Below are 23,454 nucleotides of genomic sequence, written 5' to 3' on the forward strand. Positions count from 1 at the left end.
ATTAGCCACGCTACAGGGGACTCATCATCTTGTGTATGTTATGAACAGGCTCCATAACTCAGCATGTTGCCAATTATTGGATGTAAGAGGGACATGTATTTTCATGTGAATGCATGCTGACTTAGAAATTAAATGTTTACAGCTGCAAAGAGACATCAGTTGCTCTTTACAGAAGTGTCATTTAAGATGTACTGCTGCAGGGAGTTATGGCAATACAGATTTCTTGCTAAATGTATCTGAAATGCCCCTTCAAAGTTTGTTCATTATCACAAAATACATCCTAATGAGTCTCCATCTTAAATAATTTACCTCACTGTGCTAGTCCAGCAGCAGACAGATATGGCTAATGCTTCTGAAAGCTTCTCTCAAACAGTGTGGCATTAGAGCAGCTTTTCCATTTGTTTCCTGTGTATTTTAACCAAAAAGTGCTGGAACCACATATGGCAATAAAAAATTGAATTATAAGGAACAGATAGCTGTGAAGTAAATTCCTTCCTTAACATTAGTTTGGTTATCATGCATTCCCTTTTACACTGTATTGGACTGACAAGTCTCATGTGTTGAATATGTAGAGCAATACCATAAACTACAGACTGATCTAGTTTTTAGCTGATTGTCAAATATTGAAGAGTGATCTTGTATATTTACTGCATGACTTGTGTTATATTTAAAGTATTTGTATTGTTCAGAACATGATTGTAAAAAGTTGAAGCAGAATCCAGTTTATAACTTCAAAATGACCCAATTAAATGGCACCACCAAGTGATGGTTGTTGTAGTCCACATTTCAAACAGCACATGCCCTATATCTTATAAACTTCTTTTTAATACCACATGTGAAACCGTGTGAAAATATTTCACCAGGTGACAGAGTTCAGAAACCATTATTTGACCATGATCATTATACATACATTCCCATAAAGGGTTTTATCCGGAGAAGAAAATATGTGCATCATTTCCCAGAATGTGTTTCATGTTTAGATTGTTTTTCACTTCATAGTTTCCATTTCTCATCTTCCCTGCATATCACTAACTAAATCTATCCTATATAATGTGTCAAACAGTGCATGAAATGAACACACAGAACATTCAGCTTGGACAAAAAAAACACATTTATTTGCAGTGCTAAATTATCCCATCTTGGCCGGCCTTCCAAAGATCTCTTGGACCCAATGAGGACGTGTCGGCATAGGACATCTAGTCCAGCTGTGTGAAATAAAATAAGTATTAGTTATGAGTAGATGGGGATATGCCATCAACTTTACTGTTCAAACTGACATTCACCAGTATAGTGACATAACATTCAATAAATGTGATCTTACATTAAATTTAAAGAGAACAATTGCTGATAATTAAAATTACAATTAAGGAGATACAATTAACAAAGATGCTTAAATTGTGTTCAGGCACTTCATCCGTTGTGCACTCATACACTGTTGACTTAACTTATAGACAGACATTTAAGTTAATCACCACTGAAATAAGCCAAAAATGAATAGTTGTGCTTACCTTGACAAAACCGATGTCTTTAGCGTACTGCCTGAAGCACTGGCGGCACATGTTGAGCCCGTATTTACGGATCAGACCGTGTCTGTTCGAGCATACTCGGCTGAGAAAAGAAAAAGAGGAAGTTAGTTTAGTTTGCGCGTGAAAAAATTAGTTATGGGTGAAAAGTGTACACACACAAACACGGCTATCAGAGCATCATTCATCTATGCACTACACTACAGACACATTAAACAGCAAAAACATTTCACTAAACATGAAACAGCGCAGCTAAGTGTACTCTAACAAACTCCAGAAATCACTATGAACATGTAATCAGCTTCGTGGACATTTAGTTTGAGTATTTTTGGACTTGAAAATACTGAGCAGCTAATACTGGAGCTAACAGCTAGCAAGGCTCATCCTACACCGCCATATTAGCTCGGGAGCAGTCTCCATGCGGTGCTGGTTTGGTGCTAAATTACTAAGTCTGAGCCGCCGCGAAACCCTCCAAACGGACCCGCTTTAGCAACATATATCGACAAATGTTACATTCAGAGCAGGACTGACCAGGATCGGGATCCCTGTCCGAATTTTCTGGGGTGACTCCAATAGAGCTGCTGGTGGCCCATCTTGTCTCTCTCGCTCGAGCGTCGGAAAGGAAGAAAGAGTGACACGCGTGCGCAGATGAAGCTCTCCGAAGCCGTCTTCCGGTTGTAGAGTCAGCGTTTGGCGCCCTCTCGTGGCAGGAAAAACAGCAGCATGTAGCGGTACAGCCTCAAAGTGGCGCCACACAGGAAGAGCCCTGCTACTATTGTAATGTGGGACATGCTCAGTGCATCTCAGGGTTATTGTAGTTTTTAATTTTTCATTAGTTTTTTATTTTTATTTAGTTTTTCAGTTTGTTTGTTTTTTTAAATTTCAGTTTAGTTTTAGTTTAGTTTAACAAGTGATTAATTTTTATTTAGAGGAATGGACTAGTTTTTGTTTAGTTTTTTCATAGTTTTTCAGGTATTAGGAGGAAAGCCTTGATTTGTAGAAGCTGAAAAGGATGGAAGAAAGCATTACACCAAATATGGTTTACCAAGTCATTGTTTATTAAAGGTACCATATTGTGCAAAGCCATTTTGTGATTTTATTCTTTAACCAGTAATGATGCTCAACCCACAGCAGAGCTCACTAATTATCACCTGGAGCTAAATCAAAGGCAATGCCAAGAATGAAGCTGATTTTATCAGCAATTCTGTTTAGTTTTAGTTTGTTTGCATTGTTCATTGTAGTCTTTATTTAGTTTTGGTTTTTGGGTGTTATTTTTATTTCAGTTAACAAAATTATTTTTTCACTGCTGCTTTTAGTTTTAGTCTTAGTTTCATTAACTATATTAACCCTAGTGCATCTTCCTCAATGTTGCCAATAGTCATCAGATTGTGTCTATGATATATTCATGCCTCAAAATATGCTATAATGTGATCAAAACATTTTTTATTTCAGTTCATTTTTCATTATCCCTCTTTAGAAAATGAACTGTGGGACCGTCATATTTATTGTTCAATTGGTGAAATACGCATTTAAGCTCATTACATGGGCTATGCAATATTAATAGTTATTCACGGTCTTAGTCTTGTAATGCTCAATTAACTTATTTTAGGTTGGAAAAATATATTATTAGTGATATTCATACATAATAAATAATTTAATACATCACCATACAATCTGTGACAACACAACATTATTACTACTGAAAGGAACAAATATGGGCATGCACTTTGGCCTTGAGTGTTACTGACCAAATATGGTTTTACTGTATGAATTAAGACATGCAATTCAGCCTTTTCAGTCTCCTGACGAGCGTCCCAGATTCAATTCTGAACTGTCCCACATTAGGAAATGCACATAAACTATAGGGGGATTTCGCACAAGGGACACTTTTATATCTGCCATTTCTTTTCCAAGTGTGACATTTGCATTCTCTTTTCTGATATGATTAGGGAAAAAAACGTGGGGATTTCAGAATGGTATTATAGTGGATACACTAGCTTCATATCAAAATATATTGCTGAACTGCCAAAGAAAATGCATTTTAAGGGAAAAAACTACAATTTGAAAATGATAAAGAAAAAGCACACGTTTTGTTTTCACCAAAAAAAGTGTATCTATCTATCTATCTATCTATCTATCTATCTATCTATCTATCTATCTATCTATCTATCTATCTATCTATCTATCTATCTATCTATCTATCTATCTATCTATCTATCTATCTATCTATCTATCTATCTAAAGCTGCAAGAATTAGTTGATTAATTGATTAGTTGTCAACTATTAAAGTCATCACCAACTATTTTGACAATCGATTAATAATTTTGAGTCACTTTTTAAGAAAGAAATATCCAAATCTTCAGATTCCAGCATCTCAAATGTAAATATTTTCTGGTTTCTTTAGACTTCTGTGACAATAAAATAAACATATTTGAAACAGTGATGGACATTTTTCACAATTTTCTGTCATTTTATAAACCAAACAGCATTGTAACATGTATCATGTTTATTGGCCGGTTATGTTTACACATACAAGACATTTGAATATATTTGAATGGTTCCTAATATTCTTACACATAATAACAATACAACAATATTCAGGAATATACACAAGGAATGTCTATATGCAGGTGAAACCATTTCTGTGAACTGTAAACAGGATTCAAATAGTGCAAAGGAGTGAGGAGTGCACAGAGTGCTGAGATGAGAAAAAAGTGACGTTACTTTACATAGGTGGTTATGCACAGTACATGCAGCCTGTTCAAGTATACAGTAATGACTGTATTGCACATTTTGCATTTTAAACTAGAATAAATAATAATAATAATTTAAAATCTACATTCAACTCAGAAACAGCGTAGCCATTCAGGGTTCTGTGGAAAATAGTTATGTGTTCCCTCTCTTATACAATACATTATACACACTCTAAGGACAAAAGAGTGATTCATGACTCATCCAAATATGAAAGCACTAAATTAAGTTAAATGTCAGTGCGGTGCAAAAATAAGTCTTATTTTGTTTTTGTTTTTTGACATTCTTCTGAAAATGTGAGATTCAATGTTCCTTCATACCTTAAATGAAGCTGATTAGCTGGGTTGTTTTTTTTAACTAACAACAGGAGCAGTGTGGGAAGGGTATGTTGTGAGCACAACCATGAATATAGCCTTTTCTTACACACACACACACACACACACACACACACACACACACACACACACACACACACACACACACACACACACACACACACACACACACACACACACACACACACACACACACATCAGACCATGGTCACTTTTGGGGACATTACAGAGACTTACATTCATTTTCTGGAGACTTACCTAAACCTTAACCCTAACCATAACCACTGACCCAAAAATCGGCTTTTTCCCAAATGAGGACACAGCTTTTGTTCCCAATTGCACAAGCTGTCCCCAAGTCTTAATTGTGTCCCCAAACATACTCTATGACAGTACATAGAGTTACATTCATTTTCTGGACTGGAGACTTACCCAAACCTTAACCCTAACCATCACCACTACTCCCCTAAGCCTAACCATTACCCCAACCTTGACCACTGCCCTCAAAAATCAGCCTTTCCCTAGATGTGAACCATAGAGTGAACACAGCTTTTATCTCTTATCTGTCCCCAAAAGTAGCCTATGACAGTTCGTTCACACATATCAGACCACTGTCACTTTTGGGGACATTAGACTTCCACTCATTTCTTGGAGACTTATCCCAACCCTAACCATCACCATTACTTTCCTAAACCTATATTACCCTAACCTTAACCAATGCCCCCAAAAATCAGCCTTTTTCCTAATTGGGGACACAGCTTTTGTCTCTTATCTGTCCCCAAAAGTAGCCTACGACAGAACACACACATATAATTTTCACACGCACATATTTCTATTTGAATTTAAAGCCGTGTTATGAACTTATACTTAAAGGTATAGTAAATAACTCCATCTCGGCCTATCACGATGAACCGGAGGAGGGCCTGACAGCAGCAGGGATATTTAAGGTGCCTCGGGTGCCCCCCGCTGGACCGATGCATTGTGGGACAGCGGCAGGCAGCGGTTCTGTATTTGGGTTTTCTTTTTTTTTCTTTTTTTTTTTTTACAGATAGTTGTCTGCATGCAGCCTGCTAGAAGGTATGGAGGAAAACGGGACGCCACCGTACTGAGATCTCTCGTCGGGAAGACTGCACGGCCGCTCCGGTTTTAGGTGAGTGCTGCTTAACATGGTCGCTGTGTTTTCGCAATGGACGCTGTTGTTGACGAGGTGTTTTTTTTTTCTTCCTTCTCTGCTTAAGTTGCTAGTTAGCCGAGGCGTTGCTAACTTAACTACTAGCATTGTCACGGATGTTTTGCTTTTTCATTTAAGCTGTTGTTTTCAGTCGCCTTTACGGGGTCGTTTTATTCGCTATTATTATCAGTGGGTGAAAATAACGGTGACTGTATCTCATGTTAAACATCTATTAAAGCTGCCTGCTGCTGGCTGTATGTATGTATGTATGTATGTGTTTGTGTGTGGCTGACAGCGGCCAGTTCAGGACAGAAAAAAAACTAACAATGGTAAGCTTCAAGCGAAAATAGAGTATATTTACACGAGTAGACACATCAGCGGAATAAATTGTGTCTAAATTTGGTTAAAATGCAGTTTTTAAGTCGTCAGTAGCTTTTCTGATCTGCAGATCTGACTCTTGATCTGGTATCAAAACCATTCAACAAGAAATAAGCCATGTATAAGGACATGCACAATGAAAATGTATGAGATACCAAGCTGTAGGTTGCATAGCTGTGTCAGCAAAATCGACTATGAACGACTATAACTAAAATACTGTCACCTTCATGTTGACTTTTTTGTGTTCATTTTTAGTATCACAGACGGATAAGACTCACATGTCCCTGCCACACTCAGGGTCTCCTATCTTTAAAAAAAAAAAAAATCTAATTTGATAACAAACAAAGCAGATATGATCAGACAGAAGGCCATTTTAATCAATTTTGGAAAGCAGACAGTTAAGATTTATGCAGAAGAAAATAAAAGCATACATCAATAATCAATACTGACAATATAACTTAAGCAAAGGCCCAGAGTGAAGCATTTATTAGTCAATCTCGGTGTCTATTATTTTATTTTTGAGAGCCGGATATGTGAAATGAAATTTTGGTTATTATTGTATATGCAATTCCATAACGATTAGATGTTTTTATTATTTATAAAAATGTAAGAAGAATCATATAATCATGATCTTAACAGGGTAAATTTCTGCTGTCCATGTTAATGATTGTGAGCAGGCTGCAATTAATTCAACGTCATCTCTCAGTCTTCATCAGTGAATGGAGAGCACTCAGTTTTCATGGCGTTCATTTGTCATCATGTGACCTACATAAAGTATGGGCCTCTGTATAGCACTAATAAGTGAATGTTGAAAAAGAAAAATGGTGAAATTGCTTTTCCTGAGGTTAAGAATGAGTGTTCACTCTTGCGTTTAGGTTTTTGATTTATATGTTTTGTCTTATGAACACGTCTCATTGGCTTGAACAGACATATATTTTCCATATTGTGATATACTGCGTATTAAAATTATGATAGTGACTTCAGTCATAATACCTAGCTCTACCTCCTGCTGTGATGCATCTAACTTTATGTACTGATTTATTTTTCATTCAGGTGGTTCATGCACACTGCTTCCCTGCTGCCTCCCAGCAACCGTCATGCCTTATGGAATATTCATCCGCCACCAATGACATTCCAGTGGGATCCATGTTTACAACAACAGTTCATTTTGCCAATAATTAGCCTCATAGCAGCTTCTTTTTAGTCAGGCTTGCTCCCAGGCACAAAGCACACCATCACAATCGCAAATCTGCGCTTTCATTTTCTCTACAATCTCTCCCTTTTGCGAGAGGCTGACCCCCCTATCATGAGATTCCGAATCTACAAGAGGAAGGTGGTGATACTGACTCTGGTGGTTGTCATCTGTGGCCTAGCTTTCTGGAGCAGTGGAAGGCAGAAGAAAAACGACAGTGGAGCATTCCCCAAGGAAGTGGAGACGGTGAGGAGAAGCAGCAGCATTAGTAGCAGCAGTAGTAGCATCAATAACCATATCCAGATGCAAGTCACACCTGGTGTCAGCCGGGCACCTGCTCCACCTCCAGGTGTTATACAAGCAAATGAGACACACCCCGAAAAACTAAAGGATAAAGAGAAAGTACCCAAACCAGATGTAGACAACACTACTTTAGTCTACCGTGGTATTGTCTTCCAGCTTAACTTTGATCAGACAATAAGAAACGAGGAGAAGTTTAAGGCAGCACGACAGAAGAATGATTTAGTTGTAGTAGTTCAGGTCCATAACAGACCGGACTACCTTAAACTGTTAGTGGACAGTTTGCGGAAGGCTAGAGGTATAGAAAGCATACTGCTGATATTCAGCCATGACTACTGGTCTCCTGAGATTAATAAAGTAGTGGCCTCTGTTGACTTCTGTCAGGTACTTCAGATTTTCTTCCCTTTCAGCATCCAGCTGTACACCCAGGAGTTCCCCGGAAATGACCCCAAGGACTGCCCCAGAGACATTCCCAAAAAAGACGCCTTAAAGCTGGGATGCATCAATGCAGAATACCCTGACTCATTCGGCCACTACCGTGAGGCCAAGTTCTCCCAGACCAAGCACCACTGGTGGTGGAAGTTGCACTTTGTATGGGACAGAGTTCAAGTTCTGAAGGACCATAAGGGCCTGGTCCTGCTGATAGAGGAGGACCACTTCTTGTCTCCGGACTTTATCCATCTCTTAAAGCTGATGTCGGCTCTCAAAAGGGAGCAGTGCTCTGACTGTGACATCCTTTCGCTGGGGAGCTACAGCCACATCGGCTACTCAAGCAAAGCAAACAAAGTGGAGGTAAAGGCCTGGAAGTCCACTGAACACAACATGGGGATGGCTCTCAGTCGAGAGACGTATCAGAAGCTCATCCAATGCACCGACACGTTTTGCACTTATGATGACTACAACTGGGACTGGTCCTTACAGCACCTGACCGTGTCCTGCCTGCCCTCTTACTGGAAGGTCATGGTGAGTGAGGCACCACGGATTTTCCATGCCGGGGACTGTGGCATGCACCACAAGAAGGTTTCTTGCATGCCAATAAGCCAGAAAACTAAAATAGAAAACATCCTGCAGAGCAGTGGGAACCAGCTGTTCCCAAAGAACCTCCTGATTGCTAAGAGACTGCCAGCCAACGGGGCCGGAGGTGTGGCCCCACATGTGAAAAACGGAGGCTGGGGAGATATCAGGGACCATGAACTCTGCAAGAGTTATGTTCGATTACAGTGACCTTAATTGCTACCATTATATATTATTGTCTTTTATGCATCCTCTATAAAGAAAAAAGCCTTTTAAAAGTAAGTCTTTATGAACTATTCTTCGTATTGCCTGTTTTCTTGAACTGTTCCAAATAAAGACGAATGTTGGATTTTTGGCTTCTCTAACACAAATATGTCTTTACATTGAATTTATTTAAGTGATTCTTGGCAAGTCTATTTTGTTTTGTAAGATGTAATTAACAAAAATATACTAAACAATATATTGTTGTGTTTTCTCTCACAAGGCTCAGATTAAAGCATATCTGATTCATTCAAGTTGCCAAAAATGTAGAACATCTCTCAATAGTGGTAAATTGGGAAGAACAGGCAAGTTATCTTTGGGGCAGTCAAATCTGGTGAATCTGTGGACTTAGCATTCCCACTCTGCATGCATAATTTATTTGAAGATATTTATATCGCACAAATTTGCTGAGATCAAAGGAGATCCTTTGAGAGACACCTTGTTCCATTTAAATAATCTCTAACTTAGTTTATCTTCAACAGGTTTCTAGAGACCACAGAGGTGTCTCATTAATCGTTTGACTGCAGAAACAATGTCACTTAAGGTACACAGCAATGGTCAATGTATAGCCAGTGCAGGTTGCTCATTTTACTGTGTTGCAGTGCATCACTGTCCGGCTTGGTGTAAAATAAGGTGATTCAGGCCACTGTATCTTTGTGCAGAGATGTTGATTTCACAGATAAATGCACACGATGCACCTGGAGAGATCCCAAGACACTGGTACAACTTTCTCATTCCTGTTGTTGCTATTGAAGATGCATTTACATTTTAAGTGCTTAGACCACAGCTCAGTATCGATGGTTTCTGCTGAGGACCCAGCTTGGTGGCTTCTCTCAGGCTGCATTGATTTCCCCCTTCCCCCCTCCGGCAATGTTTTGCACACTGTTCAAAATCTGGAATAACTGCTGCAAACTTATCGCTGACTGGACTTTCTGTACAGTTCATATAAAATACAGACTGCTGGAGGCTTTTCAGAGTCCCAGCTCTCAACATAAAATTCCCAAACACTGAATTATATATGAAATGCTTAATGTAAGACATACATTCTTAGCATAGTTGTTCACTAAGACAACATCACTGATGGTCAGACAAAGCTTCCTTTGTGACAAACATCATCTGCTCTTAAGCTAGTTTTATTTCCTATGTGTGAATTCAGTGTGAAGACATTTGACTCTGGGCTGCTGTGCTGAGTTCATGTGACTGTCAAATTGTGCAGCGGCCCCCACAGTACAGGCCCAATAATTGGGCCTGCTCCTCAAGGGATACACAGCTTAGAATAGAATTGAGAATCGGAGGAAGTGGCACTGTGCTCCTGATTCTTGGTGACTAATGGTTAACTGATGCCAAGGCCTTTGAACGTGTGCTGTACTGTTTCCACTGAAAGCTCTCCATTCAGTTTCATAGGTGAATGGAAAAGTGAACATAAAAACCACACTTATACCACATAGCAGCAAAACAGACTGATGAAACAAATTTTAAGCTTAAAATCACAAATAAGACAAGAGTAATAATTTCAATATAAGATAAAGTGAACGTAAGAGCTACCTCTATGTAACAACCAAACCCATGAGCAAGATGAATAGATAAGCTACTGTCATAATTTAAATGTTATAATTGGAATTGTGTTGTGCCTTGAGGTAGCCACAGGCCTTATCATTCCTCCGAATTAATTATTATTACAGTAGAAAATGTTGATTTTTTTCTTCCTATTCACCTCTTTACCTCAAGTGCGGAATAACATAATTGGAGCAGGCAGTAAAAATATATATTTTTATATGGTGTAAATCATGCAGCTTGACTTGACAGTGACAAGATGGGTATTCAATTAGAAGATTTGAAATTCTCAGACCAAAATACAATAATTACATGAGGAGGTTAAACATGAATGCCATAATCACTTCCTTAAGGTTTGGCTGGAGGTTTTGACATCCCATATCTAAACACATGCACAAAAAACACCCTGCACCTATACTTCCTAATTTCCAGAAACACAGCTGTTCATGTGCACATCTAAATTGCTCACTAGTTGCTGCATTGATAATGACCTAATCAGTGGAATCTGGGCTCCTGCTGCCATTAAAGCCAATTTAAACATGAGGCTTGGGTTCCAGTGTTATTTACAAGTCTTACATCTATTTTTAAACTTACACATTCATTTTCTCTGTCCATTATCTTGAACTGTCAGGCTTGCCGCTCTGAGAGACTGTATTAATCATTCATAGCCATTGCACACACATTGCTAGGTAAACAGAGCTCTGGGTCAATATGTGGAGGCATGCAGACAAGAAGGGAATTGCATCAGATGATGATTAAAGCGGGCCTTACAGAAACAACAGGATTCTCTCTCAATCTATTGAGTTCCTATCAAGTGGGACCGTTTTTCCCCGAGGGACACAAGATGAATGTAGCTGTTTTCCAAAGCTCTTACCGTATGCTAGGGTTTTGATTACTATTCAAATGTCTGGGCAGATGAGAGTGGGTAGGACTTGAATGTCATAAAAGAGTGAAAACAACATGAGAGCACACATGTTATAGTCAGTGTGACATGTTTTTTTAATGTGAGACATCTACTGAGCACCAATCCTGTCTGATACCTGCTCAGGGTTAATACAGCATTGATGTGTACAGCCCAGAGCAGGTTCAGACAGTCAGTCATCGCCCGTCAGCTGGTGAGTCACACCCTGACAGGACGATCAGGCCTCTGCAGCCTGCCGATCACACTTCCAACCCCTTCCTTCGCACTAATGCCACAAGCTGCTGGTTTAATGGCTGTGAGTGCTCACGTTTCTTCTAAGATGGACTCATAAATTATGGAGGAGCGGTTTTATTCCCCACTTGAAATATAAAATATATATGCAGTAGTAGAATGTAGTATGAGAATGTAAAAAGAGAGTCAGATAGACAACAGGATACACATGTAAAGACATGTATAGTTTTCCCCATTTGATTAAGTGATTGCTTTTAAAGGTGTTAGTCATCTTAATGGTTATGAAGAATAGTAAAGTTCTCATTTGTCTGAGCAACACTGCCCTCTACTGTGTAGCTGTAACCCAAACGATAATTAGACTTCATGTACAGACTGGCACATCCATGTGGGACTTGGGAGTTAAAAATCCAGACCAAGACTTTATATAAGTTCAAAAGGGCTTCATACATTTATAATGTTATTCTCCTTTAATAATGAATAATGAAAATACATTCCATTACATGTTAGTTGCCTAGGTTGGATTTATGATATAACAGTACAGTTAAGGATGTAAAAATAAACTAAATTGACACTGAAAATAGTTCTGTTTCAATAGCTCCTAATAGCCCTGCACACCAGTGGTCCTTGCCCACGTATTGCCTGTTCAGATCTGCTCACAAGACTGTGTGTAAATGTTGATTTTGCTACATAAGCCCTTTGCACAACAGACATTTGCATTTGACATAATAGGAAAACCACAGGTGTTCCTAATTATAAACATTGAGGATGACTCTCAGCTATTTAAGAGTTCCAGGAAGCCATGACAGTGACAGCGAGGCAGCATGCTCAATACCACAACCCTTAAAAACACGGTTGCAGCTAAATGGAATTCTGCCATCATTGATTTTATTATTCACACCTTTGCTTTTCCTACTGTCCTACTTCCATGAAAAAAGCCTGATGATGGCCTCCTCACTCTCCTCGTTGGCACCTACACTGTTCATGATTTATATTAAAACACCTTTTTTAAAAAAGGTTATTGTGTCTGATTAAAACTTCTTCTCAGGACTGTGTGAGCTTGAACTAAATGTGCTCCTAACCCCAACCCTTACCTTGTTTCCTTACACCTATTTGTTCATGGCGGGACAAATCACACCCTTTATCTTACACCTTTGCTTTTTATTACTATATGGACTGTGATTATGTCATGTATTTCCCACCATAGCTCCACCTACGTTCAGCCAGAGTAGAGGTGATGCCTTGAATAACTTAGCTAATTAATATTAATGAAGCAAAAATAAATACATCATGTCAATATGTTAATTAGTGTCTTATTTACCTCGGTTTACACTTGCCAGGACTAACAATTTATATATAAGCACGCAGCCTGTAGTTTCTACTTATGAACGCCTTATTTTACCCGTATTTACAATCAAATTGTTAATTATTTGTGTTCACATACTGTGATATATACTTTAGACTGGTCCTATATTTCTATTCCCATAACTCATCATGTCAGGACATGACCAGGATGAACAGTGTCGATCTCTCTCTCTGAGTTCATAACAGTCTTGTTGAAAAACATTTACCAGCAGATTATGAGAGAAGCATTTTTCTTTAAAGTCCCATGTGATCAAATTACAGGTAAAATATGATACCAGTGTGCACAAGTGCCACACTCATGTACGACCGCCTGTGGAGTGATGAGTCAGTGTTTGGTCATCTGCTCTGTCAGCGGGATACCTAATAAATTCATGTTGTGTGCTGACTCAGGCTTCTTGTGAAGCATGAACATATATTCCAAACTGAGACTTAATGATCACACACACATTAGGTTACATGAAGACAAGGATTCATGCAGTGAGTTTATACACGTAATAAGTGACACAGATGAAACGTTATAGTCTGTCAAAGCTGTTTTAATAGGCGTCACATGAAGGAAAAAAAGGCTCCCACTATTAAAATCCTCAGTCTTCCTATATGTGGGCGCTTCAGCAACACCCTCACTTCAAGCACTTGCACCATCATAAAGTGCTGAAATTATCAGTCGCTAATCAACACAGTGTCAGATGTTTGTTTACAAGTTCAGCATCAGTTCAGTAATTATTACTCACAATAACAGAAATCAAATGATTTAAGCCCCATCTGCAGAACATGGTAGTGGGTTTTGTTTGTTAGTTAAAGTGAATTCACATACATGTTGATGGATGGGACTAGTGCTAACAGGTGAGGAGGAGGAAGAGGAAAGAGGGGGGGGGGGGGGGGGGGACTATGCCAGCGTTAGTCTTCCTGTGATTTACCTGAGCTCGGAGTGATGGCTGAATTAGACCGCTGCGTCTTGCGCCTACCTGCCTATGTATGTAAAGGAATCTGCAGCGGCAGGCTAGCTAGCATTCAGCACTACCTGTTAGATAAAGAGGTTTTCATAGACATCTCCTATACCAAACATTTCATTAATAAAAATACACCTGAATTCTCTTTATGTACAACAGAAAAACATCTTCACCTGCATATTCAAGATTCGTTTTAATATTAGGTATAGATTTTCTGTATTAGAAATATCTCTATTTTCTGAAATGAGGATCTTTGAACTAATGTAATGATCATTTCACCCATAAATCATTGAAGTACAATATTTACATATAATACAGAGCCCATTTAATCTGAAACAATATTAAAATAAATGTTTAATAGATACAAAGGTTTTCAATTCTATTTATAGTTCAACCTTGTCAAGGAGTCCTTACACACTCCAAAAATGTAAAGCCATTCTCCTCTAACAAACTATTAAGTGCAAACGATTTTTTTTCCATATAAAAAACTATGATTGCAGCATCCAGCGTTGAGACGGAGGGCAACAAAACGGTGTATGCCCAAGTGCTTCCGAAGCTGTCTTCAAAATATTTTTCTTGTGTTCCACCATCATGAACTCAAAATGAGAAAAAACAAATCAAAACATGAAAACAAGACTGGAAGAAAAACTAAATCTGTGCAAATACACTTTAAGTGTGATTAAAATCTTTGTAAAGGAAGTAAAAAGCAGTCTCCCTTGAACAGGTGTTGGAGATTGTGGCTGCATGAGGGATCGCCCAGGAGGTAAAAAATGAAAGAGACTTGGCATTAGGGGGATATGCTGTTGCTTCAAAATAATCCCTCATCTTATTCCCTTTGTTGGTGAATACATTAAATAAGAAACATAATGGGGAAAAAGTCCGAATTAAACCTACACAGAAGGTTAAGTAGAGGCTGTGTCTAGTCTTTGAAGATCTACAGGCACAAAGGATTGGATTATAGAGTTTATTATTTTCAGACTAGACGTGACTTGATATGACCACAGATGGAACAATAAGCCAGTCAACCCTTTCCCATAAACCTCCTGGACGATATAAAGCTTGCCCCTCTTACTTCCAATAGCACCCTTTTCACCCCGAGACAAAAGGGGTCGAGTTTCTAACCCTGGTTTGGCCAACATCAGTAATCGGAACACGAGCAGTAACACAAAGAGAGCATCTGGGTGGTACTAGTGATGAGAATGAAGGTGACGCTGGAGGTCATGTGGTGTGTGACAGTGTGTGAAGAAGCGCTGCAGGGCCTCGGCCTCGGTCTTCCCCGCCTCTGTTGCATGGAGCTGTCATTAGCAGCACCTGCACTGGGGCTATACTACTGTTCCACTGGGGGAGTTGGCTGGGTTGTTTTGAGATGATAGCAATCCCTGCGGAGAGACAGATAACACACATTGATAACAAACAACAGTATATCTTGAGCGTACTCAAACAGGCAGAATAATGGGGCCTTGGAAGTTTACTGTTGGAGGAAATGTGCTATTAACCGTGAAAATGTTGACGGTTTAGTAAAAATCATGAAATAACCAAAACCTTCGGCTGCACAGGGTGGCATTAACAGCTTATAAATACAGCATGAAAAGCCTGTACTGGAAACAATGTGAGTTTAGAGGTGTCACATGACAGTATCCTCGGGAGGCCTGTCACTCACCACTTTCCCGGGCCTAGCCCATGTGCAAACGAAACCCTCCTGACAGGCTGTTACCAGACAGTCCTCAAGGAAGATTAACACAGTGAGTCTCTCGTGGGCGATTTTCTTGCACACCAGCGGCTCGAGCAGCGGCACGTCCTCCATGCGCGGGCAAAGCATAGTGCCCAGAGTCTTTGCTGCGTCAGTTTTTGCAGTCCGTGATGAGCTCAGCTGGTTGAGCTTGTCACTGCTCTTGCTGCTGATGTGACCCATGCTGTGGTTTCTCTTATGGTCCTTCTCGTGGCGCTCCTTGCGCGAGTCGTGTAACGACAGCGTTGCAAACTTGCTGACGCCGGTGGCAATGAAAGCACTGTCGATGATGCTGTTGCCCTTGGTGCTGCTGCTGTTGCTGCTGACTGTGTGACTGTTGGGGGTGCTGCCCCCTGCTGGGTTGGAGGAGTGTGGCAAGCTGTTGGACCGAGGCAGGGTGCTTGGGAGGGAGTTAGCTGGGTTGCCACTGGTGCTACTATTGCTCACACTGTCCTTACCATTGGTGCCACTAGGATTAGTGGTGGTAGTGGTGGTGGTGGTGGTGGAGGTGGAAGTGGCTACAGTAGTAGTCGTAGTAGTTTGTCCAGTGGCTGGAGGGCTTGTGGCACTCATAACATTAGTGTGAGTCCTAGTACGGGACAAAGGAAGGTGAGGGAAGAGTATGTCCTCAGTAAGGTCCCACAGACACAGCTGAGTATCCTGGCCCACTGAACCAAATCGGTAGGTCACACTAACAGGCCTGCTGTCTGTAGAGTTTCTCTTAGAAAGCCGAGAATGAGCGCTGTTAGCTCTGTCTCTGCCCGCACCAAAGTGAATCTGCTCATGGAACTCCTCATCACTACCACTGAACTCAGCCGGGGGGTCACCGTCTTCTACACTGGTGGTGCAGTGGTCAAATGCCACCACGCTAACCCACGACTTGTGACCGTGCCCCCGTGCGATCACCCTGCAGTCTGAAAACGACCACACAGTCACTAGGTCGTCCTCCCCTCCTGCCACAATATACCGTCCATCTGGGCTCCAACACACGCACAGTAAGCCCCCAAAGTAGCTCTTCATTGTTCCATGGAGCTCTGCTGCATCAAAGCCAAACACCCGAAGGAAGCCATCCTGGCTCGCACAAGCCAAAAACTTTCCATCCGGGGAGAAAGCAAACTCGTTGAGTGCCCCTTCACCCACTGTCCACCGCAGTAAGGGGTTGCGGGCTGACTTGCTCTTGCAGGTATGCACAGCATAGTTTTCACCCTGCTTGAGGAGCTGGTAATGAGGTGCCGTGGTGCCACAGGTGTTTTCCACGTTGTACAAATACATGCTGCCACTGGAATGAGCCACCAAAAACAGGCTCTCCGAACCAGGAACCCATCGTACGCATGTTACTCGTGACTTGTCTATAAGCCTCTGAGGGGGTGAGAAAGGGAAACAGAGAGAAAACATAAGTTGTCTTCAGTATATTTTAGGTGGTTTAAATAACAATACATCAGACACTGTCTGAAACCCACCTCTTCATTGAAGAGCTTGCTGGTTTCCTTCTTTATTGGGTCTATGAGCTGCACCTGGCCCGCTGAGAAACCCACCAGCAAGGAGACGCTCTCTGCTGTAGCCGTGATGGGGTTGAAGTCATGACATGTGGGCTGCGTTCCTTTGTATATCCTCTTGTCTATGGGCTTACTAAGATCAGCAGCCTAAAATGATAAGAAATACACACCGATTAGAAAAATGCAGAGAAAGATTGTGGGCCCAATTATTTCCCCTCAAAAGGCCTCTGAACAATGAAAACAAGCCAACAACCCCTAAAACTGGAAAGTGTTTCCTCAGTGTTTGTTGAATCAGCACAACTATTATTAATTTCAGCCAGTAATTGTATCAGACAAAAATGAAGTGTCAGTACTTTTAAAATCAGACAAAACACCTCACTTCTGCTATTCAAACAGTAGTTTTTTTAGTAGTTAAAGGATTTCTCATACAGGAAAGCTGCCATAGGAATGTATCTATCTTTGAGTCTAGGTAAATATCATGCCTCAAAAACACCACCAGTCCAGGGGAAAACTTATTCAGCATCAGGAATACCAAAAATGGTGTCAAACAAACTTTTCATCTACAGAAAAATACTAAGTTAAAATCTCTCAATGCTTGTTAGCGGCAGATATATCAAAAGCACAAATGGCTGCTATCCAGGGTTACTGATGCATGACAATTATTCATTCTGACACATGGGAAGTCATTATTCAAAAAGGGGGAGGAAGCCCAACATTGCCAGATTAATGTAGGTAAACTGTTAACTTTTTCTTCCAACAGGTGGTTAGGGTCAGGTGATTTAAACCAACCATGCGTGATGCTGAACTTTCCATGAAATTAAAATGTGGTGTTAAGTCTGTCAAATGTTTATTTTCCATTAGCATGTGACACAAGTTTGTAAACTATCACAGAACGAATGAGTGCAGTCAGTCATGATGACCACCATTCATTATCTCATTATAACTTTATTACTGCAAGTTAACTCCCCAATTCAACCCTATTCATCACTGAAAACTGTGTCTAATTACTTAAGACAAATGTACAACAATCCTAACTAAAACTATATTCACTCCAAAATAATAATGACAATATAGGACTGATGAACAAAGCTGCTAACAAGGCAGGAATGCATCTGGCACTGGGTCAGTGCTTAATTGTTATTTGTGACAGATTTATGCTTTATTGTTCTAAATCTCTTGTGGTCTATTTGAGTGCATGAAAGGACGCATAGAGAAAGCTTATTGAATGCAACTATAGAGATGTCAGTAAGCCAGCCGGCTCTTAATGAAATTAAGATGTTTGGCAGACTTTGTCATGTCAAGTACCACAATGTTGCCCTATTGGCTACCACAAGAGACAACAATCTAAAGAGGTATAAATATTAACAACACAAAACCTGCCGGGGTGTAGATCTTCTCTGTACACTTTTGTGAGAGATGGGTGGCATATTTCCAGCCAAGTTCGATGAAACTCCACACAATTATTTAAAACACAGGCTAAGTCTAGACTACTGGCTCTATGTATGACAGTTACATTTTAAACATCCACTCAGCAGGGGAACTCTAATGTCAGTATTGGAGCCAATTAAAATATATCTATGGAGGAGACAAGCAGACTCAATAGTTATTTAGTGTTCCCTCACCTACTGAGATAAGAAGGCAGACTTGAACCACCAACTATTGTGGCCAACCTGTATTCTAATCACCATCAACCAGCATGACTTCTCCAACTCCTTTAATGGTGCTCTTACTTTCATCTAACAGATAACAGCTTAACAGTTTTCTCTGCCGTGCTACTCGAGCTGCGATGAAGCCTTAGATGTTAATGACCACGCTCACTCATACTTTGACTTCAAGTGTACTTCAAGATGTAGACATTTTTCCCTCACGCGCTTTGTCAGCTGACCAAATGGAAGATATTGCAAAGGGATGAGAGGTAAAAGAGGATGTAGTCACAGTGAGCTAGTTAGATTAGGGGCTGCAGTCAACAGGCACTTGTTATTACAATTAGAGCAAATCTCCAACACATCACCTCTATGCTATACTCTTACTGCCGTGATGTGTTTAGGTTTGTACATACTAGTACATCGTTTAACAGATAACCGTATGTACAATCTACATATGAGGGTGACAATTTAAAAAACTACTCTGATCTAAGAATACATGCTTAAGTCTTTCACTTTTACCTCCTAATAGATCATTTAATCAAGTATTAATCGTTTCTGCTCTTATTCTTCAACTATCAGGGCTCTACTTCACTCCAGATGAAAATACATTTCTAATGGGGACAACATTTTTTTAGGAGAAGCATAGGAAGCATCATTTAATTCCATTGATACCCTGACAACCAAACTGTGTATTGAATAATACTGAAATTCACACGCAAAAAGTCACAATCTGGAATTATTAGCAATAAAATATTATATTATCTATAAGCTAAATGCAGGTAATACTGACTGATAAACGGCTGCATGTTTAATTAGCCTATTTAAAAATCAAATGCTGTGTTTATAATGTCTTTGGCTGTTTTGAATCTTTGTCTACACTTCTTCCTATGCTTTCTACTCTCCTGTGAGCTTGTGAGAGACCACCGAGTCCACTTTAAGAAATAACCATCTACTCCTCTGCCATTGTTAAGATTGTATATTCTGTAGCTGCCTCAGGAACAACCACATCATCAACATGATCACCCTTGCCAGTCACCATCCCTGCTAAAAACAAGACCAAACCTTGGCCTACTGCAATGACATCATCATCATCATCATCATCATAGTGAGCAACTAAACAGTGCTATCACATTGCATCACATCTAAAGACCCATGACAGTGGAGTGCACACATCATTGCGTCACGATGTACCAAAAACACTCCTCACTTTCAGGCTCATTGGCGACGTGAACAATTGTTTCATATAAAAAAGACCAAAGATAGTGTTGCTCTCAACTTTTTAACGTCAAGTCTTCACGACGCGAAGAAAATAAACAAAACACATCAATGAGACAAGACATGACAAGACATTTCTCAGATTATACAATTCAACTGGGAAAAATCTGATGTCGCTGACTGACAACTCAAGCAAAAACCGAGATGCTAAGCAGACTTTGAACTGTACATTTCACGTTTCACCAAGGCAAAAAAACAAAAAAAACAAAAAAAAAACACTGTGGCGATGTTAGCTGAGAATGCTAATTAGCTCCTAACTTAGCTCGGTCTGCTACATGGCCTTGTCTTGACAATCTGCGCACTTCAATGACAGACGCCGGGAGAGTTGACAGCCGGGGTGCGACACGTTTTAAAGACGCCAAACCGAGCTCCGTGTCGGTGCGGGCTTCGCGGCTGCAGCCTGTATTTGTTTACCTTCCTCACGCCTTTGTAGATATAAAAGTAGAGCTCCCGGCCCACATTGAAGCAGATCCTGTCGCCGTTGCCGGACTGGTCGTTTACATTGACGAAGGAGACCTTGACGGGGTTGGAGCCCTGCGAGTTGAAAGGCACCCTGTTCGGGCGGCTGTATTCGGAGTGAGTAAGGAGTTTGTAGACACCTTCCCGTGTGGTGAATTGAGTTTTAATTTCGTTCATCTCCTTCCCTCCTCCCTCCGCCGCCATCTTGGAAATTGGCGTTCATCCTTGTCCGACCCCCCGGATGTTACTCACTGCGCATGTGTCACGGTCCTGTCTAAATGGTAACCCTAGATTTGCGGAACTATCGCGAGATTTGTACGGAAGTAGTCAATTTAATCTACTACATATTTCAAATCGTGATCTCACACTAACCATAACCTTTGTTTTTTGTGCTTAGATTTAACCTTAGTGTAATCTCAGCGTTGTCACAGCATAAAATAGCGAGAAAATACTATTTAAAAGGAAGCCAAGTCTGGGGTTACCATTTAGGGAGGACCGTGTGTTGCTCCCTGTTGGCGAACAGAAGTCACGCGTACGGGGAAATGTAAAGTCATGTGAGACACAACTAGAAAAATAAACAAAGTATTCTTCAAATGTAAATCGGCTTCAAATATTATGAACGGATTTATATTGTATAATGAATATATCTACGACTTTTCACTATCTGTGTTTAGGTTCTAAAATGAGCTGAAAGAATAATGTGAAAACTTCTATCCTATTGTAATATGTCTATAGCCTAATACTGGGATATAACCAACACAAGAAATTAATGATAATACAATTCAATAGTTCAATAATAAATTATAAAGGAGTACTCTCACTTCAATGTGTTCCCCATGTTCCACCTAAGACTAAAGAAGTTCATTTAAATATCTCTACTTTTTGTAATTCATTGAAACTGTAGAATATCCTTTTTTCTGTTGTAGATTAACCAGGACCTTTTGGGAGGCTTTTAAATATTGGATAATCTATAATGGTCAAAGTACTTGGATTTTAGCCTATGCAAATATAAAATCTGGTCTCCAATTGAAGGGGAAAAAAATAGAATTTAAGAATAATAATTTAATTATTTTGGCAAAATATCTTATACACAAATGTCATTTTAACAACCTATATTTGACACATATCTAAATGAGTTAACATTTTATTAAAAATATGTACAATGTTTTAAAATGAAAAAAGCCCTGTACCTATATGAATACCTTGATTCCTGACTGACCTTTAGTGTTTTTGTTTTTTGTTATTTGCTCGCTCCGTTTTTGTCTTTTTTTCTTCTTTTGTTGAATCGTGCAATCTTCTGAATATGTCTTGTGCCTTTTTGATTGTGCAATAAAAAAAAATACAATTAAATAAACAGGTCACTATGTGGTATTTAGTATGTAGAAAGTACAAACAAGTCCAGAAATATCATGTTCCAAGCAGCAATGATTTTTGGACATTTTTAAACTGTTTTCTTTACACAGAGATAATACTCCAGTAATACACATTTTATCCTTTGTGTGGACAAAAATACTGAAAAACACCAGTCTGGTGCTTATAATATTCTCTTTGTAGAATTATTTTGTCCCATCAGTGGGGATGGTGGCAGAGTTACTGGGGGTGGATAGGGTGCAGATGGGGTAAAATAAATTGTCTGCAGTTGTGGTCATATAGCATGATGTACTACAGCCCTTTGTGAGATACTTAAGTGACTTGTTATGCATCCACCTGTGGATATAATCATGTAAAAACACCTCTTAGTAGATTTCAGTTAAATAACTCAAACCTACCGGGACACAAGATTTAAAATAACATGTTCTAGACAGGACCAACACTGAGACTGAACTTGCTGTGATCAGGATATAGACTTCCACCATCCAACTTTTGAAGAGCACATTTCTTTACACTGCTTAGTTAGCACATGCATGTACTCACCATCTATTCTTGAAAAATATTTGACGGGGTTATCTATGTTAGAAAATATCATCTTACAGTGATTGCGACAGTTCTCCATGTTTCTACAGTTACATGGACATTCAGCTTCTAGTAGTGTCTGCTATCAACTGGAAACGTTTAGATTATGTAACAGATCTGTGGCAAGTGTAATACACTGCCATCCTGTGGTCAACTGAAGGCACTAACAGCTACATTGGACTAGAGAATTCTAGTCTTCTATCTTACAAAAGATGTATTTACAATGTAGTCTCATATTGAGGTTCTTTATGCTACATAGCAAATCTTATGGACAGTGAGGGGGTCGATCAATGCTGTGTGTGTTTGTGAGTCTGCAACCTTCCTTTTGGCCGTGGTTCTCAAAGCTCTCAGAAACGTATATTTTACAAACTTACTAATCATAATGATGTGTAGTTATTATTCACTGTTTAAAAGCATTCCCAAGGTTTCCCTGTTCTAACACGTGATACCCAAGAAGATTGTTTGACTTTTCAGAGTTCAAAATTACAAGTCCCAGAGAACCTATATTGCTCAACTTTACTTTCCCTCCCAGTGGCCATCAGATTATCAGGGCTGCTGATTATCTCACAATATAAATCTAGACATTTTAGAGTCCAAGCGTTTGCAATTTTGGGCCTTTAACCCTGGAACATCATTCTGCATGAGTTGTACCAGTCTCTCAAACTGCTTTAAATATGTGAAACGTGTAGTATCACCCCAATCTCTCCAGCCAAAAAAAGACATGGGCCTGCTGTCTATAGGAATCCCTATGGTCTGTGTGTGTCCAATGGGACACCTCGACAGCAGCTGATAGCACATGCAATGCACAGCTGTGACGCTTGCAGAGGAGTATAGGGCCTAATAGCCAGACAAGCTATCAGGAAAGCTCTCATCCTGAGTGACAAGCACTCCTTGTGACTCCGCAGCCCTATAAGGGCACATAAAATTTAGGGCTCTGGTGTTTCATTCGCCAACC

At 39.9% G+C, this 23,454-nt stretch overlaps 3 protein-coding genes across 4 annotated transcripts; 1 reads left to right on the forward strand and 2 right to left on the reverse strand.

The window, feature by feature from the left end:
• Positions 1-1,093: 1,093 nt before the first annotated feature.
• rps29 (ribosomal protein S29) lies at positions 1,094-2,172 on the reverse strand. Its single transcript, XM_062437516.1, has 3 exons — positions 2,055-2,172; positions 1,509-1,608; positions 1,094-1,205 (listed from the first exon to the last, which is right to left on the reverse strand). The coding sequence occupies exons 1-3, from the start codon at positions 2,114-2,116 to the stop codon at positions 1,197-1,199; spliced, it is 171 nt and encodes a 56-aa protein (XP_062293500.1). The 5' UTR covers positions 2,117-2,172; the 3' UTR covers positions 1,094-1,196.
• Positions 2,173-5,567: 3,395 nt separating this feature from the next.
• mgat2 (alpha-1,6-mannosyl-glycoprotein 2-beta-N-acetylglucosaminyltransferase) lies at positions 5,568-9,032 on the forward strand. 2 transcript variants are annotated; one of them, XM_062437513.1, is made up of 2 exons: positions 5,568-5,756; positions 7,209-9,032. In XM_062437513.1, the coding sequence occupies exon 2, from the start codon at positions 7,462-7,464 to the stop codon at positions 8,869-8,871; it is 1,410 nt and encodes a 469-aa protein (XP_062293497.1). In that variant the 5' UTR covers positions 5,568-5,756; positions 7,209-7,461; the 3' UTR covers positions 8,872-9,032. The 2 variants fall into 2 exon arrangements, with proteins under 2 accessions (XP_062293497.1, XP_062293498.1); XM_062437514.1 differs by having other exon boundaries at positions 5,756-5,813.
• A 4,480-nt stretch (positions 9,033-13,512) lies between these two features.
• On the reverse strand, positions 13,513-20,758 carry wdr20b (WD repeat domain 20b). The gene is made up of 4 exons (XM_062437498.1): positions 20,502-20,758; positions 17,131-17,313; positions 15,602-17,029; positions 13,513-15,320 (listed from the first exon to the last, which is right to left on the reverse strand). The coding sequence occupies exons 1-4, from the start codon at positions 20,748-20,750 to the stop codon at positions 15,264-15,266; spliced, it is 1,917 nt and encodes a 638-aa protein (XP_062293482.1). The 5' UTR covers positions 20,751-20,758; the 3' UTR covers positions 13,513-15,263.
• Positions 20,759-23,454: the final 2,696 nt, after the last annotated feature.

This window comes from Scomber scombrus, chromosome 17, assembly GCF_963691925.1.
Source record: "Scomber scombrus chromosome 17, fScoSco1.1, whole genome shotgun sequence".
Lineage (NCBI taxonomy): Eukaryota > Metazoa > Chordata > Actinopteri > Scombriformes > Scombridae > Scomber > Scomber scombrus.